This window comes from Schistocerca nitens, chromosome 7, assembly GCF_023898315.1.
Source record: "Schistocerca nitens isolate TAMUIC-IGC-003100 chromosome 7, iqSchNite1.1, whole genome shotgun sequence".
NCBI lineage: Eukaryota > Metazoa > Arthropoda > Insecta > Orthoptera > Acrididae > Schistocerca > Schistocerca nitens.
Genome location: NC_064620.1, coordinates 374,302,082 through 374,319,012, shown reverse-complemented (window position 1 = coordinate 374,319,012; position 16,931 = coordinate 374,302,082). Strand labels below are relative to the sequence as shown.

The following is a 16,931-nucleotide window of genomic DNA, read 5'->3' as shown; positions in this document are numbered from 1 at the left end:
AGCCAAACATCGATGGCAGGGAATAACACAGTCCAAATGTCCAGAAAATAGCCAGACACCACAAGGTCAACATAGATAAGCCCACTGGACAGCATGTACTATACATCAACAAGCTCAGAGAAGTGATGCCAAGACAATCCATGGCAGTCCTTAAATCTGCGACTGTTGTTGGACCACAGGACCTGGTGCTGGCGGATGTATCACTGGGTGCCATGCCTAATCACCTCACCTGACATTCATAATTATATTGACTGACTGATCAATATGTCTGGTGGGATTACAAGAATAAGAACATATTTTCTTTTAGTATAATAATGTGCATGTATAAACTTAGAGACAAAGAAATATATGAAGAAGGTTATGTCTTTATGAATAAAGTAATTTGGAGTCTTAGTGTACAGCAGTTTACATTATGTCACTCTATAGAAAACAAACTCAAAAGAGGACAAACACAGACCATTGATGGAAAAGTGTAACACATAGAAGATCAGTACTATAGCAGTCAATAACTGACATAAATGCATAAACAGAAAATGGTAAATGTGAGACATTATGTTAATCATTACAATATTATTACTAGTAGTATACTACTACGAATTACTAGTTAACTTTACAGGCCTTGTAGAACCTTGGCCTCTCTTTTTACCAGCCTCTATTCTTCTGCGTCCATTGCTTGCTTTCTCAAACTCCTGACTTGCATTGTTTTGAGTTCCTCTTTCTTATCTTCAAGTTACCTTTTCCCAGGTTGTCTTCTTCTCCATCTCCCCGTGGGTTTTCTTGTAAATACTTTCATAACACTCAGAGTTTCTGGCATGCTCTGTACATGACCAGCCCATCTTATTCTTCCTTGCTTGACTTTCACTACAATATTCATCTGTCCAAAAAGTGTTAGTAGTTCTGCATTTGTCCTCATTCTCAACTTTACTTCCTCTCTCAATGCCCCAAATATCTTCCTCAAAATCTTTCTTCCCCATCTGAATAACCAGCCTTCTTCCTTTGTAGTGATCAGCCAGTTTTCATATCCAACATTACTATATGTTGAAATGTTCCGTGTTATGTGTGGTAAACAATTTGTGAAATAAGTTTTCGGTTACTGTTGTTAATTTACTCTGGCTGATTATATTTCAGTCCTCCACCAGAATTAACCATACTGGTTGCTGTGCATCTTCAGCCTCTGTCTCCTCTGCAACTTCTTGTGAGATAGCTGAAATGTTATTTGAGAAACAAAATTCTACCAAATGATGTCACATTTTTCTGTAATAAGTATGCATATATAACACTTTGCAACACAACGTGGGCTCACACCAAAAAATGCTGTGTACAAATCTTATGTCTCAATACATAGCTGTCAGACTAACTAAAACAGTCTTTTATTTGTACAATGAAGACATAATCTTCTCTTCTGTGGCTTGCAGTGCATTTCCTTGGCAGGACAACAGTGGCACAGGTCCACTACCAGATCAGCAAATGCTGCAGTGCACAGAAAGACATGCACCATCACACCATCTGACATATAGATTAGATTAGATTAGATTAATACTTGTTCCATAGATCATGAATACGACACTTCGTAATGATGTGGAACGTGTCAGGTTAATAAAAGATGTCTGTACAAGACATTACATTACACAAAATATTGCATGACACTAATGTTTAAGTTGGCTTTTTTCCCCCCTCCCTTAATTTATATCTAAAAATTCAGCCAATGAGTAGAAAGAGTTGTCATCTAGAAATTCTTTTAATTTATTTTTAAATGTTGGTTGGCTATCTGTCAAGCTTTTGATGCTGTTTGGTAGGTGACCAAAGACTTTTGTGGCAGCATAATTTACCCCTTTCTGTGCCAAAGTCAGATTTAACCCTGCATAGTGAAGATCATCCTTTCTCCTGGTGTTATAGCTATGCACAGTGCTATTACTTTTGAACTGGGTTGGATTATTAACAACAAATTTCATAAGTGAATATATATACTGTGAGATTACTGTGGGGATCCCTAGATCCTTAAATAGATGTCTGCAGGATGACCGTGGGTGGGCTCCAGCAATTATTCTGATTACACGTTTTTGAGCAATGAATACGTTTCTACTCAACAATGAATTTCTCCAGAATATGATGTCATACGAAAGCAGTGAATGAAAGTAGGCATAGTAAGCTAATTTACTGAGATTCTTATCACCAAAATTTGCAATAACCCTAATAGCATACGTAGCTGAACTCAGACGTTTCAGCAGACCATCAATGTGTTGCTTCCAGTTTAACCTCTCATCAATGGACACACCTAAAAATTTTGAAAATTCTACCTTAGCTACAGACTTCTGTTCAGAGTCTATATTTATTACTGGAGTTGTGCCATTTACTGTACGGAACTGTATATACTGTGTTTTATCAAAATTTAAAGGGAGTCCGTTTGCTGAGAACCACTTAATAATTTTGTGAAAAACATCATTTACAATTACATCACTTAGTTCTTGGTTTTTGGATGTTATTACTATACTTGTATCATCAGCAAAAAGAACTAACTTTGCATCTTCATCAATGTGGAATGGTAAGTCATTAATGTATATCAAGAACAGTAAAGGACCTAAGACCGAACCCTGTGGGACCCTGTACTTGATAGCCCCCCAGTTTGAGGAATCAGCTGTTGGTTTAACATTACATGAACCACTTGTTTCAACTTTCTGCATTCTTCCAGTTAAGTATGAATTAAACCATTTGGGCACTGGTCCCCTCAAACCATGATGATTTAGCTTATCTAAAAGAATTCCATGATTTACACAATCAAAGGCCTCTGAGAGATATGCTGTGTCTGTACCAGCTCATGCACATGAGCATAAGAAACACAAAATTCCTCCCACAGTGTGCTACTTGACACGAGGTACTTAAGTAAATTACTTCCAAAAGTCTTGATCATCAAATCAGATTGCCATGAGGCAACATACCACATTCCCAGAAGTGGTACGTTATACCACAGCGTCTTAAAATAGTCAAATATATTTTCATTTTTATATTCCTACTAACATTTCAGGATTTAAATATATTCTATTAGGAATAATAGCATTGATTTCCACTTGATTTCCTTTCTTGAATTTCTAATGTTGTCCCATTGTCTTCTGTTATTATCAAACATAGATATTTAAAGCCTTCCACTCATTGATACAATTTCCCATTTACCTTTATTGAAGTCTCTTCTCTCTCCCTACCAGGATCTCCCATCATCATATTCTTTGTTTTGCCTATATCCACTTCTAGTCCTAATCTCCACACTGCTTCTTCTAATGCAGCATAATTATCCTCCAAAGCTCTGACACTCATTACAGTTAATGCTGCTACATTAAAGAGTAGCACAATTTCAAATCTGGTTTCTCCTCTTCCTCATTCAGTGTTTGCTGTGTGTTACATGGCCCTTTCCATTGAGTAGCTCAGTAAAATGCTCTTGCCATTTTCACAAAACTTTACTTTTATCTCTAATTAGGTTTACATCTTTATCCTTATAGAACACTTCTCTTTACTGGAATCCTCTCTTCAGTTCACTAGATTTTTATAAAACTTCATTTCTCATAGCTGATCCTCATGGCCTGCAACTGTTTTATCTTCCTCCTCCTCCTCCTCCTCCTCCTTCTTCCATACAGCCTTTTCTTCACCCTATGACTTACCCAATCTCTTCCTCTTCTCTCTGCAGTCGTCCAACATTAGTCTTGTTTTCCCTCCCTAAGTGTAACTCTGGTTACAACTCTTGTTATATTCTAACCTGGAAAAATGTTGCTTTCATTGCCGTTTCTGTCAGCCTCACTAACTTTAGTTGGATTCTAAAATCTTCCATAATTTGGAGAATCTTACACCTGTTGTATGCTGGTTTAAAATCAGTGTACAGCTGATGAAGTTGCTTGTCATCTTCATAAAATTTCTCTAGCACTTGTCTCAGTAAAAATACCTGGTCCATTGTGGATCTATTTCTGGCAAATCCAGCCTGATAATCTCCTAGTATCCTTTCAATCCAGCATTCTAGTCAATAGGCTAAAATCTTACTAAGAACCTTAAATATGTTATATCTAAAAGAGTAATCCTGGAATAACTGCTGCACTCTGACATATTGCCTTTCTTATGTAATGGACATATTATTCCGATGCTCCAGTCCTTAGGCATCTCTTCCTTTATTAATTCATAAGCAGCTGTCTCCATCTTCTTGCCTCCAAATTTTAATAATTCAGCTTGTGTGCTATTCTTCTCCTGCTGCTTTATTAGTCTTTAAGTTTTTAATTGCATTTTTCATTTCCTCTAAGTCTGGTGGTTTGACTTCATCTTTCTTATCCAACACTTTGAATTCTAATTCCAGTTCCAAATCTGGTTTCTTCTCTTCCTCATTCGAAGTTTGCTCGTTACCTCCCCTCTTTCCATCAAGTAACTCAATAAAATACTATTGTCATTTTCACAAAACTTTACCTTTATCTCTAATTAGGTTTCCATCTTCATCCTCACAGAAGGCTGCTACCCTATGCCTTTAAAGACCCTGCCCCCCCTCATCCTGTACCCTATGCCAAACACGATTTGTCTGGCTCCTTTTGTTGAGGCCTGCCCAGTCTGGGCGCCCATGCCATTAGCCGTGCTACTACTGGCACAGTCCTCAACTTTGCTGGAGCATGCAGTGGTGTTCTGCACATTGTAGGGGGACAACTCAGCGCTTTTGCTGTTCGTTGAGTGGTCTCCTTTACTCCTAAAGTATTTAATTCTTCAGGAACTCTCTTTACTAAAAGTTATTAGTTGATTAGCTGCCTCTGTACAGTATTATTTGCATAACAATAAATGTGATTTTTCAGGGTTTTTTTTCTGTGGAAACCAAATTGTACGTTACTCATTTTTTTGTGTAATGGAAATGGTGGGATAGCACAAAAAAAAAAAATTGAATTTGAATAATAACAGCAACGCCATTGTCTACATGTTGGTGCAGATGGATGGAAAACCAGCCCATAATGTTACACATCATTACAACAAAATGTTCTGATATCTTCAAATCTTTCATGATTCTTGGTGGGTTCTCCCTAAAAACTCTGTGTGTAGTGTAGCTTCAGGGGGAGTAGTCTGGAGCTGATATTTTTGACAGGGTTGGCCACAGGAAATATCTATTTCTGTTTATGAAGTGACTGGGAAATGCCAAATGCAGAAAAGTCATTACAGTGCAGGCAGTAAGGCTTGTGGCTCCATCTTTTTAGAAGTTTGTTTCCGTCAAGGCAAGCGTAGGCAACGTGAGCTGTTCTGACATATCGACATAATGCTCCATCTTTACTTTTATTGTGTAGTTGCTTACATCTTGAAAAAGTATGGACTAGTTATTCCATGATAGTCACACCGTAGCAATTTTTGTGTTTGTGTTTTTTGTTCCTGATTGAGAAGCTTATTCACACAGATTGTGTAGGTATGTGCACACTAGTAAGGTAAATGTTGCTTGGTTTCTATTGGTTTTATATTTGATAAAGCCTCTCAGATGAAAGAAGGCTTTATCACTCTGTCAAGTTTTGAACTAGGTCAGTTTGTTGACAGAGGTGTATTCCTCCGTTGAGAGGATCTAGCAGTGTCAGTGCTTTCACTACCTGTATGGGTGGTAGCATAGGTTTGTCTTCAGATTCTTTCTCACAGTTTGATTGCTGAGACAAAATTCTGAGCTGCAACATTCAGATTTCTGCAGGCTTCATCCGAAACTGTCATGCACAAGACAGCTGGTTTTTGCACTGTGACCTCTTGGCTGTGTTGTGATAGCAGGGGCTTCAAAATATTACTTGTGCATTTACGCCTTCAGCCCATTTGTAAAGTTACGACTCATTTGTCTCCAGAAAAGTGTAATTACATCCCATCAATAGATCAACTATGCCTGAGGTACAGCAGGATTTCTCCATTACATACAAAGCTGAGATGTTATTTCAATATTGGAGAACTTTGGCAATAGTGATGATTTAAGAAGCAGAAAATGGGCTCAAGGTATGAATTGAAGTTTGTGTTAGTTAGGGCATTGGACTAGGGTAGTCAGTGCAACTGTGATAGTCACTGTGCTATCCATGGTGGTGTAGGGGTTAGCAAATCTGCCTGGTTTCAAGTCCTGGCTGTGGCACAAATTTATATGCATTATTTCAGCTTCAGTCCTTATCAAAGATAAAGTTGAGACTCATATGCCTCCAGGAAAATCTAATTACATCATATCAGTATTTTGTTGTTTAAAAAAAACTTTAAAGCTAAATTTATGGAAATGGGTATTTCTCTTATCAGTTATATACAAAGAAATATGTGTTAGGAGATGAAAGTTTCCATGAAAACAGCACCACAAGATTGCAAAAGGCATGAGTAACAAAAAATCTTTGGCTCCAGCTATCAGAATCATCGTTTCTTTTTTGGGTGAGAAGTATATTCAAAAAAGACCGTGCTTCTATGTCCTTAATTAGCATTTTAGAAGGTGCTGCAGTTTGTGAATAACATTAAAATGTGATTAAAGAAAAACAAAATAAAAAGACTGTGCAGACCCTACAGTCTATGTGAGTGAAGCAGCAGGTGCTAATCTAGTACGCATGTACGGTGATAGCCTGCTGCTACTTAGTTGACCAGCACATTGTGGCCACTAACAGTTCTGTGTGTGTCATGGCATGCTCTCCAGTTCTTGCTATCTTCTCATTATGTCCACAGCTCCTTGCAGAAATCTTACTGTTTCGCTGCCACAGGGTCAGCAATACGTTCCTCTTATGTTGCATTATGTATTTGCTTTGCATTTGAGGGAAGTGTTGGTCCTGGGATTGACAATTTTCTGGTTTCACTGTCATATCTAACATATGGAGTCATTTTTCTGGCAGCACTGTTTCTACTGATTTTATGTTCAGATTTCCTTCCTATTAGTTTGCTGTAGTTCTGATTCAAGTATGAGAAGCCAAAATAGTGAGCTGATATACTGATTGTAAGGTGTAATTATAGATTAACCAGCTGCATAAAGAAACAAAATAAGAGCATGTTAATATGCTAAGATAAAATTTGTTAATTTCTTGATTTGATGTAAAATATGCTCTATGTTTTATTTACATTATGTTACAGTGGTGTGAGTGAAACATCGCCTGATTTAAGGGAGCTGATTGACCGCGGGCTCATGGCTGTTGCCCAAAATGCTTTCCAGGAGGCATATGAATGCTTTCAGAAAGCTTCTGGTCTTGATCCAGATAACATAATGGTATGTAAACAATACTTATATTTTAGTAGTTTTGGTTATATAAAAGTTTTTTATCAGCCCATATCTCTAAACTTTAACTTCAATGTGTCACTATATAGTTGCTGTAATAGTGAAAAAATGTAACAGAATGAGTATTTCAGTTGTTAAATAGAAAGGTTTGAGTCTAAAATATTTGAAGTGTTCAGATGATAAAAGTAATAAATTTAATTTCATCAGAACACTTGATCTTTACTGATATTCTGTGTCAATTAGTAATGTAGACTCTGATTTCCAATATACTTATTACATCAGTGTTTCTTGATTTCCTTGCCTTCTTTGACTTAATTTGCTTAGTAAAAAAGCACATTAATTGTTGAAATGAAAATAAATTCATTCTGAATGTGGTACTGGAAATTCTGGCAGAATATAAACAATTTAGGAATAAAAGTAACAATTCACTGAATGGTAGACATTGCTGAGCACAGTGTGCTAGATTTTAATAGCAGCTTTGCACCACGTGCCATCTGGATCCTTGCCCTAAATCTAGTTTCTCTGGTTTATATAGATGGGAGTTATCTATGCCATGCATCCTTCATTTCCATAAGCCTCCAACCTTCATCCCCGCAAGCCTCCTGGTGTCAATCTCTGCTGATGCAGATATAATACCAAACTTTTTCCAGGGGTCACTCTCCCTCTTATGGAGGACAGCACTTAATTTCCACCCTTACCCTCCACTGTTTCACAAAACATGGTTTCATTGGAGGCCATCTGATCCTTGCAATTGGTCATTTTCACCCTGTCAGAGCTACTTTACAACAACAGGATCATACATTCAACTTCTGTACTAAATCACAACCAGCCTCATACTCCTGCACACTTGAGCAAGCAAGAATGAATTGACATGTAGGAATGAACTGCAGCACCACCATTCTCATACTTATCATAGCTGCAGAACTGTAGTGGGAAGGAAGTAACTCAGCTTAGCACTGACATAAAAGCGACACATTGATTTCTGATGTATGCAACACTCAATCTTAGATTGGTACTCACTCCATTTCTGATGTCTTTTGGATCACCTCCTTTGATGAACAACATGATGTACCCACCTAGGATTTTCTGTGCCCCAGTGCACCATAACTTGCAAATGTGGATTCATCACAGACCATAATACTTTGTAAGGCCTTCAGAGTGAAATTAGTCACAGGCCATGTGCACGAAGTAACTCTACAACTGTACTTGTTCCCATGCAGCTTCTGTTTCAGTGATAGATGGTATTTGTTAAACTTTTGACCATCTGCTATTTGCCACAGGCATGTAAGACTGACATGATGGTAATGCTGTATTGCAGCAAAACGCTTCCACATCTTCACTGCTAACTGGTCTTCATCTGTCACTGCCACATTTTCTCAGACTACTTGGTTCTAGAAATCATTGTTCAGCACACAAGAATGTAATGATTGAAGGTGCTCTTGGACTGAGTTGTCACACAGCATAAACCATGGTTGCTTTATTGGCATTGTGTTGGTATTCACCAAGCAGCATATCAACATACTCAGTGGATGGTTCAAATGGCTCTGAGCACTATGGGACTCAACTGCTGTGGTCGTAAGTCCTCTAGAACTTAGAACTACTTAAACCTAACTAACCTAAGGACAGCACACAACACCCAGACATCACGAGGCAGAGAAAATCCCTGACCCCGCCAGGAATCGAACCCGGGAACCCGGGCGTGGGAAGCGAGAACGCTACCGCACGACCACGAGATGCGGGCTACTCAGTGGATATGTATCCCATGCTTATCCATGTCATTATCTGTGGCAGGCAAAACCTTGTTTGCTTGTGCATTCTGACCTTGTATATAGCAATGTAAAGATAAATTCTGCAATCTAACAAAACATGACTTCAAACAGCACACTGAGGAAGCTTGTCATTCCATGATGTCACCAGCTTTACGTATCATCCACAGATTGTTTAGAACGTACACTGACATGTGCTTTCAGGAAAATGGGCACTCATTGAAACATCTTGCACAAATAACCATTCTGCCACTGGAACAACCATTTGAACACAGCCAGTTCTGCACCACATGTTGCATCCACCCCAAAAACTTTGAATGCTTCAAACTCCCTAACTAAAATTGATAAAAAATTTGGTTGAAATTGATCTGTACATAGTTTGCTGAAATACATCAGCTAAATGATAGAACAATAACAGTCTATTCAAAAAAATTATAACTTGTGCTGTAATTCTCTGGAAAACAAGCAATCAAACTATGTTCATAACTCTGCAGAAAGAGTAACATGTCTTAAGTTTATATCAATGAAAATAATAAGTTTATGAGAATATAGTGTAATTGAATAGATAAAAATCTAATCACTAAGCAGGGGCAGGAGAACACACAATAAATGTATTGAAGTCTGCAAGCTTTCAGAGCAAGTGGCTCCTTCTTCTGGCAGAAGGGTTGAAGGGAAAGGAAAAGGACTAGTGAGGTTTAGGAAAAAGGCTAGAGTTTGGAAAGTTGCCTAGAACCCCAAGTAAGTCCTTTTCCTTCTTCCCTATTTCTTCCCCTTCAACCCTTTCACCAGAGGAAGGAGCCATTGGCACCAAAAGCTTGCAAACTTTAATACACCTTTATATGTGTATTCTCCTGCCACAACATGGGGAGCAGATTTTTTTATCTATCCGATTTCTGAATTTATGTATCTATGTAAATATTCCTTTCACCTGTTATTTCATAAGTTACAGAGAGAAAACACCTCATTTCAAACATCCTGTGTAAAATCACTCGATGAAACACACACACCATGAGTCATCTCAACATTCCTGTTGTTGTCAACAAACTTCCCAAAGCATTGTCACTGCAGTACCGGTGCTTACATTGTTTACTTTTTGATTTTCCAATAATCCTATTATTGCAGACATTTTTGGTTTTGCACTGCTGAAAGCTTTTGGTACATCCCTCACGATCATCAAAAGAGTGTGTGATAGCATAAATGTGATGCATCAGCTGTGAGACTCTTTAGATTTGTTCTGTGTGTTATGTTAGCAAGACTTCTACTATCTATCAATCAGACTCAATGCAGCAGACAAACTGTATACACCAGCCGTACATATTTGGCTTTATCTCTGAACACTTTTGGTTAATGTTAGTTACTTTAACTTCCACAGTTTTCCTTCCTCCCCTCTTCCATCTACATTCTCTCTGTTAACATGTCTTTCAATTTATAATGATTACTGGAATTATGATTTTCACTGTCAAATGTGATCACCTCCACATCTTTATTTCTGTCTTTCATTTCCATTTACACCCTGGTATTTCTTCTAGCTCTCAACTTTCATCCATTGTTTACAAATCTGAAAGCTGTTCATTAGACCACTGTTATATCTTAAACCTTCCCCCATGAACCATGGACCTTGCCGTTGGTGGGGAGGCTTGCGTGCCTCAGCGATACAGATGGCCGTACCGTAGGTGCAACCACAACGGAGGGATATCTGTTGAGAGGCCAGACAAACATGTGGTTCCTGATGAGGGGCAGCAGCCTTTTCAGTAGTTGCAGGGGCAACAGTCTGGATGATTGACTGATCTGGCCTTGTAACATTAACCAAAATAGCCTTGCTGTGCTGGTACTGCGAACGGCTGAAAGCAAGGGGAAACTACAGCCGTAATTTTTCCCGAGGACATGCAGCTTTACTGTATGATTAAATGATGATGGCGTCCTCTTGGGTAAAATATTCCGGAGGTAAAATAGTCCCCCATTCGGATCTCCGGGCGGGGACTACTCAAGAGGACGTCGTTATCAGGAGAAAGAAAACTGGCATTCTACGGTTCGGAGCGTGGAATGTCAGATCCCTTAATCGGGCAGGTAGGTTAGAAAATTTAAAAAGGGAAATGGATAGGTTAAAGTTAGATATAGTGGGAATTAGTGAAGTTCAGTGGCAGGAGGAACAAGACTTTTGGTCAGGTGATTACAGGGTTATAAATACAAAATCAAATAGGGGTAATGCAGGAGTAGGTTTAATAATGAATAAAAAAATAGGAGTGCGGGTTAGCTACTACAAACAGCATAGTGAACGCATTATTGTGGCCAAGATAGACACAAAGCCCATGCCTACTACAGTAGTACAAGTTTATATGCCAACTAGCTCTGCAGATGATGAAGAAATTGATGAAATGTGTGACGAGATAAAAGAAATTATTCAGGTAGTGAAGGGAGACGAAAATTTAATAGTCATGGGTGACTGGAATTCGTCAGTAGGAAAAGGGAGAGAAGGAAACATAGTAGGTGAATATGGATTGGGGGGAAGAAATGAAAGAGGAAGCCGCCTTGTAGAATTTTGCACAGAGCATAACTTAATCATAGCTAACACTTGGTTCAAGAATCATAAAAGAAGGTTGTATACCTGGAAGAATCCTGGAGATACTAATAGGTATCAGATAGATTATATAATGGTAAGACAGAGATTTAGGAACCAGGTTTTAAATTGTAAGACATTTCCAGGGGCAGATGTGGATTCTGACCACAATCTATTGGTTATGAACTGCAGATTGAAACTGAAGAAACTGCAAAAAGGTGGGAATTTAAGGAGATGGGACCTGGATAAACTGAAAAAACCAGAGGTTGTAGAGAGTTTCAGGGAGAGCATAAGGGAACAATTGACAGGAATGGGGGAAAGAAATACAGTAGAAGAAGAATGGGTAGCTCTGAGATATGAAGTAGTGAAGGCAGCAGAGGATCAAGTAGGTAAAAAGACGAGGGCTAATAGAAATCCTTGGGTAACAGAAGAAATATTGAATTTAATTGATGAAAGGAGAAAATATAAAAATGCAGTAAATGAAGCAGGCAAAAGGGAATACAAACGTCTCAAAAATGAGATCGACAGAAAGTGCAGAATGGCTAAGCAGGGATGGCTAGAGGACAAATGTAAGGATGTAGAGGCTTGTCTCACTAGGGGTAAGATAGATACTGCCTACAGGAAAATTAAAGAGACCTTTGGAGAGAACCACTTGTATGAATATCAAGAGCTCAGATGGCAACCCAGTTCTAAGCAAAGATGGGAAGGCAGAAAGGTGGAAGGAGTATATAGAGGGTTTATACAAGGGCGATGTACTTGAGGACAGTATTATGGAAATGGAAGAGGATGTAGATGAAGATGAAATGGGAGATAAGATACTGCGTGAAGAGTTTGACAGAGCACTGAAAGACCTGAGTCGAAACAAGGCCCCGGGAGTAGACAACATTCCATTAGAACTACTGATGGCCTTGAGAGAGCCAGTCATGACAAAACTCTACCATCTGGTGAGCAAGATGTATGAGACAGGCGAAATACCCTCAGACTTCAAGAAGAATATAATAATTCCAATCCCAAAGAAAGAAGGTGTTGACAGATGTGAAAATTACCGAACTATCAGTTTAATAAGTCACAGCTGCAAAATACTAACGCGAATTCTTTACAGACGAATGGAAAAACTGGTAGAAGCGGACCTCGGGGAAGATCAGTTTGGATTCCGAAGAAATGTTGGAACACGTGAGACAATACTAACCTTACGACTTATCTTAGAAGAAAGATTAAGGAAAGGCAAACCTACGTTTCTAGCATTTGTAGACTTAGAGAAAGCTTTTGACAATGTTAACTGGAATACTCTCTTTCAAATTCTGAAGGTGGCAGGGGTAAAGTACAGGGAGCGAAAGGCTATTTACAATTTGTACAGAAACCAGATGGCAGTTATAAGAGTCGAGGGACATGAAAGGGAAGCAGTGGTTGGGAAAGGAGTGAGACAGGGTTGTAGCCTCTCCCCGATGTTATTCAATCTGTATATTGAGCAAGCAGTAAAGGAAACAAAAGAAAAATTCGGAGTAGGTATTAAAATTCATGGAGAAGAAGTAAAAACTTTGAGGTTCGCCGATGACATTGTAATTCTGTCAGAGACAGCAAAGGACTTGGAAGAGCAGTTGAACGGAATGGACAGTGTCTTGAAAGGAGGATATAAGATGAACGTCAACAAAAACAAAACGAGGATAATGGAATGTAGTCAAATTAAATCGGGTGATGCTGAGGGGATTAGATTAGGAAATGAGACACTTAAAGTAGTAAAGGAGTTTTGCTATTTAGGGAGCAAAATAACTGATGATGGTCGAAGTAGAGAGGATATAAAATGTAGACTGGCAATGGCAAGGAAATCGTTTCTGAAGAAGAGAAATTTGTTAACATCGAGTATAGATTTAAGTGTCAGGAAGTCGTTTCTGAAAGTATTTGTATGGAGTGTAGCCATGTATGGAAGTGAAACATGGACGATAACCAGTTTGGACAAGAAGAGAATAGAAGCTTTCGAAATGTGGTGCTACAGAAGAATGCTGAAGATAAGGTGGGTAGATCACGTAACTAATGAGGAGGTATTGAATAGGATTGGGGAGAAGAGAAGTTTGTGGCTCAACTTGACTAGAAGAAGTCGGTTGGTAGGACATGTTTTGAGGCATCAAGGGATCACAAATTTAGCATTGGAGGGCAGCGTGGAGGGTAAAAATCGTAGAGGGAGACCAAGAGATCAATACACTAAGCAGATTCAGAAGGATGTAGGTTGCAGTAGGTACTGGGAGATGAAGAAGCTTGCACAGGATAGAGTAGCATGGAGAGCTGCATCAAACCAGTCTCAGGACTGAAGACCACAACAACAACAACATATCTTAAACTTACCTACACCATACATCTTTCCTCATTTATGGTCAGAGCAGTCTCGCTTTGCATTCCTTCCAGCAGCTGTGCCCTTGACCTTTTTGTTCTCGTGGTGCTTGACTGTGACTTTCTCTTAATGAAGAAATTAAAAACCAAATGATAGAGAAACAGTACCATTTGTGTTTTTGGCTTTTCTCCAGGTTTCCTTAGTTTGGTGACTGGAAGTGCTACTGTTGAAAATATTGATGTGCAATATAAATAGTATTAGTTCCAATTCCAGCTCACTGTGCTTCTCAATAATGATTACTATTTTATTAGATACTGCTTTACAATAGCACGTGACCTGATTACTTAGTAAGTTTATTAGTTACAAAGCTTACTATGGTGATACCAAAAGGTAATTCAGAAATTGGCTTCTAAAATATGCACATCGTGATGAAACTATTTGGTCTTCTTTGTACCACTAAGTTATAATACAATATTCCTGGGAAGTATAATTATTACACTAAAGATTAGAGATAGGATAGATTGTGATGCACCGTGTAGAGGTGGCACTAAGTCACAGACAGGCATAATGAACAAGACTGCTAAAATATTGAGCTTTTGCACAATGTACTTTTTCCAAAATAGAAAATGCTCATACAAGCATAACATACACACATAGCCATTGTGTCTGGGCTCTGGAATCTGACAATGATTGCATCTGATGTGAGCAGTAGCTGCTTGGATAGGTGGTAGAGGGTATGGAGGAGGCATTGGGTGAGGAGGGAGTGGGATAGCAGGGTAGGGATGGTGGAAGATGTAGTGCTGCTCATGTTGTGGGAGCATGCAGGGGAGGGGGAGGGCTGCTAGGTGCAGCCAGGAGGTTTTGGGAGAAGAGCTTCTGTTTTTAGGAAGAATCCATATGCCACAGGCTGTAAAACACTCATCAGAGTGGAGCACATTGTCGGCAACTGGGTGCTCCAGCTGTTTCTCAGCCGCAGTGTGGCAGTGGCCATTTTATGCGGACAGACAGCTTGTTAGTTATGCCCATGTTCCCCCTAGAGAGCAGTGTCGTGGTTGCAACGTAGACTGCAGATCGTGTAGCTGCTTTCACACTTAGCCCTGCCTCTGATGGGGTGGGAAATGTCTGTGACAGGCCTGGAGCAGGTGATAGTGGGAGGATTTATGGGACGTATTTTGTCTGTAGATCTATTGTAAGGTTATGAGCCATGAGGCAAGGGGTCGGGCGCAAGGGTGAGTACACGTGGGTAACAATGTTGTGTAGGTTCTATATGTTGCAAAATACCTTTGTGGAAAGGTTAGTAGGTAGGGCATGGTGAGAGGTTATTGAAACCCTATGTAATTCAGTTGCTCAAGTCCTGGGTGGTACTGAGTCATTAGAGGGTCTCCTTTGTGGCCAGACTGTGGGTATGTAGTAGGTGGCAGGTGACTGGAGAGACTAGGCATGAGAGATCTGTTTCTGGATAAGCTTGGGAGGGTAATTTCAGTTTGTGAAGGCCTCAGTAACACCCTTGGAATATTTGAAGAGTGACTGCTCATCACTACATATGCGACAACAGCTGTTTACTATACCATATGGAAGGGCTTCTTGGCAGGGAATGGGTGTCAGCTGTTGAAGTGGAGGTGGTTTTGGTGGTTGGTGGGTGTGATTTGGACAGAGGTACCAATGGAGCCATTCTTAAGATGGAGTTCAACATCATGGAAAGTAGCTTGTTGAGTTGAGGAGGACCAGATGAAGCAAATGAGGGAGAAGGTGTTGAGATTCTGGAAGGATGTGCATAGGGTGTCCTCACCCTTGATTCTGGGTGGTTCAGAAGGATGCCTGTGTATGCCCTAGAGTAGAATGATGTCATGCGGGTCCCCATTGCTGTACTGCAGATCTGTTTGTAGATGATGCCCCCACGTTGCTCATAGTGACCAGGAAGGAGGATATACATAGACTGAAAGTGTTGGTCCACAGCGTAGAGTTTCTCTGTGGGGGAGAGGGGGAGGGGGGGGGGGGTAGTAACCAGCCACAATGAGAGCATTTGGCTGGGTGGTTAGGGTTATGGAGTTTAGGAAGCATTTAGAAGGTAGGAGTGTGGGGAAAGCTAGGGGGGGGGGGGGGGGGGGAAGAGAGAGAAAGCGAGACTCGGGGGAGACATTCTGGGATGGATGGACCTAAGGATTTTAGGAGGGACTGGAGATCCTGTTAGATTTCTGGAATGGACTCATTGTAGCAGCGTATGTAGGTGGACATATCTAACAGCTGGTGGAGTCCGTTGTAGAATTTGGGGAATGGTGGTGAGGCAATGTTGAAGGTGAGGAAATTCTGGAAAGTTGATGGGGGGCTATGTGGGTGGATGACAGTTGTACGGAGTAGTGAACTGAGTCGAGCAAGGTTTAGTATTGGTTCTGGACTGCGCCTGATTGGTAGTGTTGGTGGCAAAAAATTGTTTCCCCGTATAGGGGCTTGTAGGAGGAGAGAAGGTTTTTAACAAGCACACCATGATTCAGTTTGACGATTGGGCAAAGGTAAGGCCTTCGGATGGGACTGACATTTTTGTGGGACTGATGTTATTGGAGGACAGGTTCATATCTGTGTGTCATGTCCGTTTCGGTTCTGGGTTGGGATAGAGTTTCTCAGGGTGTGGTATATGCAATAGGTCTGCAAAGCAGGGTTGTTGGCTATGAGGGGAAGTGAGGGAACTTTGATGGAGGATCTTGTAGAGATGGTGGATAGTGGTAGTCCCAAGGCAGGAGTAGGATGTGAACAAGTTTGAAAGTTTTTCTTTTTTGAGGTGGTGTGCATGTTGCTCTAGTTCCCGTGGTGCAAGAGTTTTAATCTGGGAGATGAAATGCAGGAATTTGGGATTGCGAGCAAGAGACTTTTATATATGGAGAGGAGAGATATTGCAAAGATGTTTGGGCCTGATTTATATGGTTTTGCATGACTAGGTTGGTGAGGGCTATGGACTGACAGAATGTGAACAGGTAGAGGTCATTGTGGAGAGCAGGGCTGCATCTGGTTATGTGTAAATGGATGATCAGGCCAATTAGGCCAATTCTGCAAGCTAGGCAACAACATAGCAACATTATGTGG

The 16,931-nt window shown here is 40.0% G+C and overlaps 1 protein-coding gene across 2 annotated transcripts in view; it reads left to right on the top strand.

The window, feature by feature from the left end:
• Positions 1 to 16,931, top strand: part of LOC126195405 (trafficking protein particle complex subunit 12) — a 122,275-nt gene that overhangs the window by 101,974 nt on the left and 3,370 nt on the right. For both annotated transcript variants that reach the window (XM_049933997.1, XM_049933998.1), the window contains exon 8: positions 7,063 to 7,195. In XM_049933997.1, the coding sequence (XP_049789954.1) occupies positions 7,063 to 7,195 (133 nt within the window). The remainder of the gene's footprint in view (positions 1 to 7,062; positions 7,196 to 16,931) is intronic.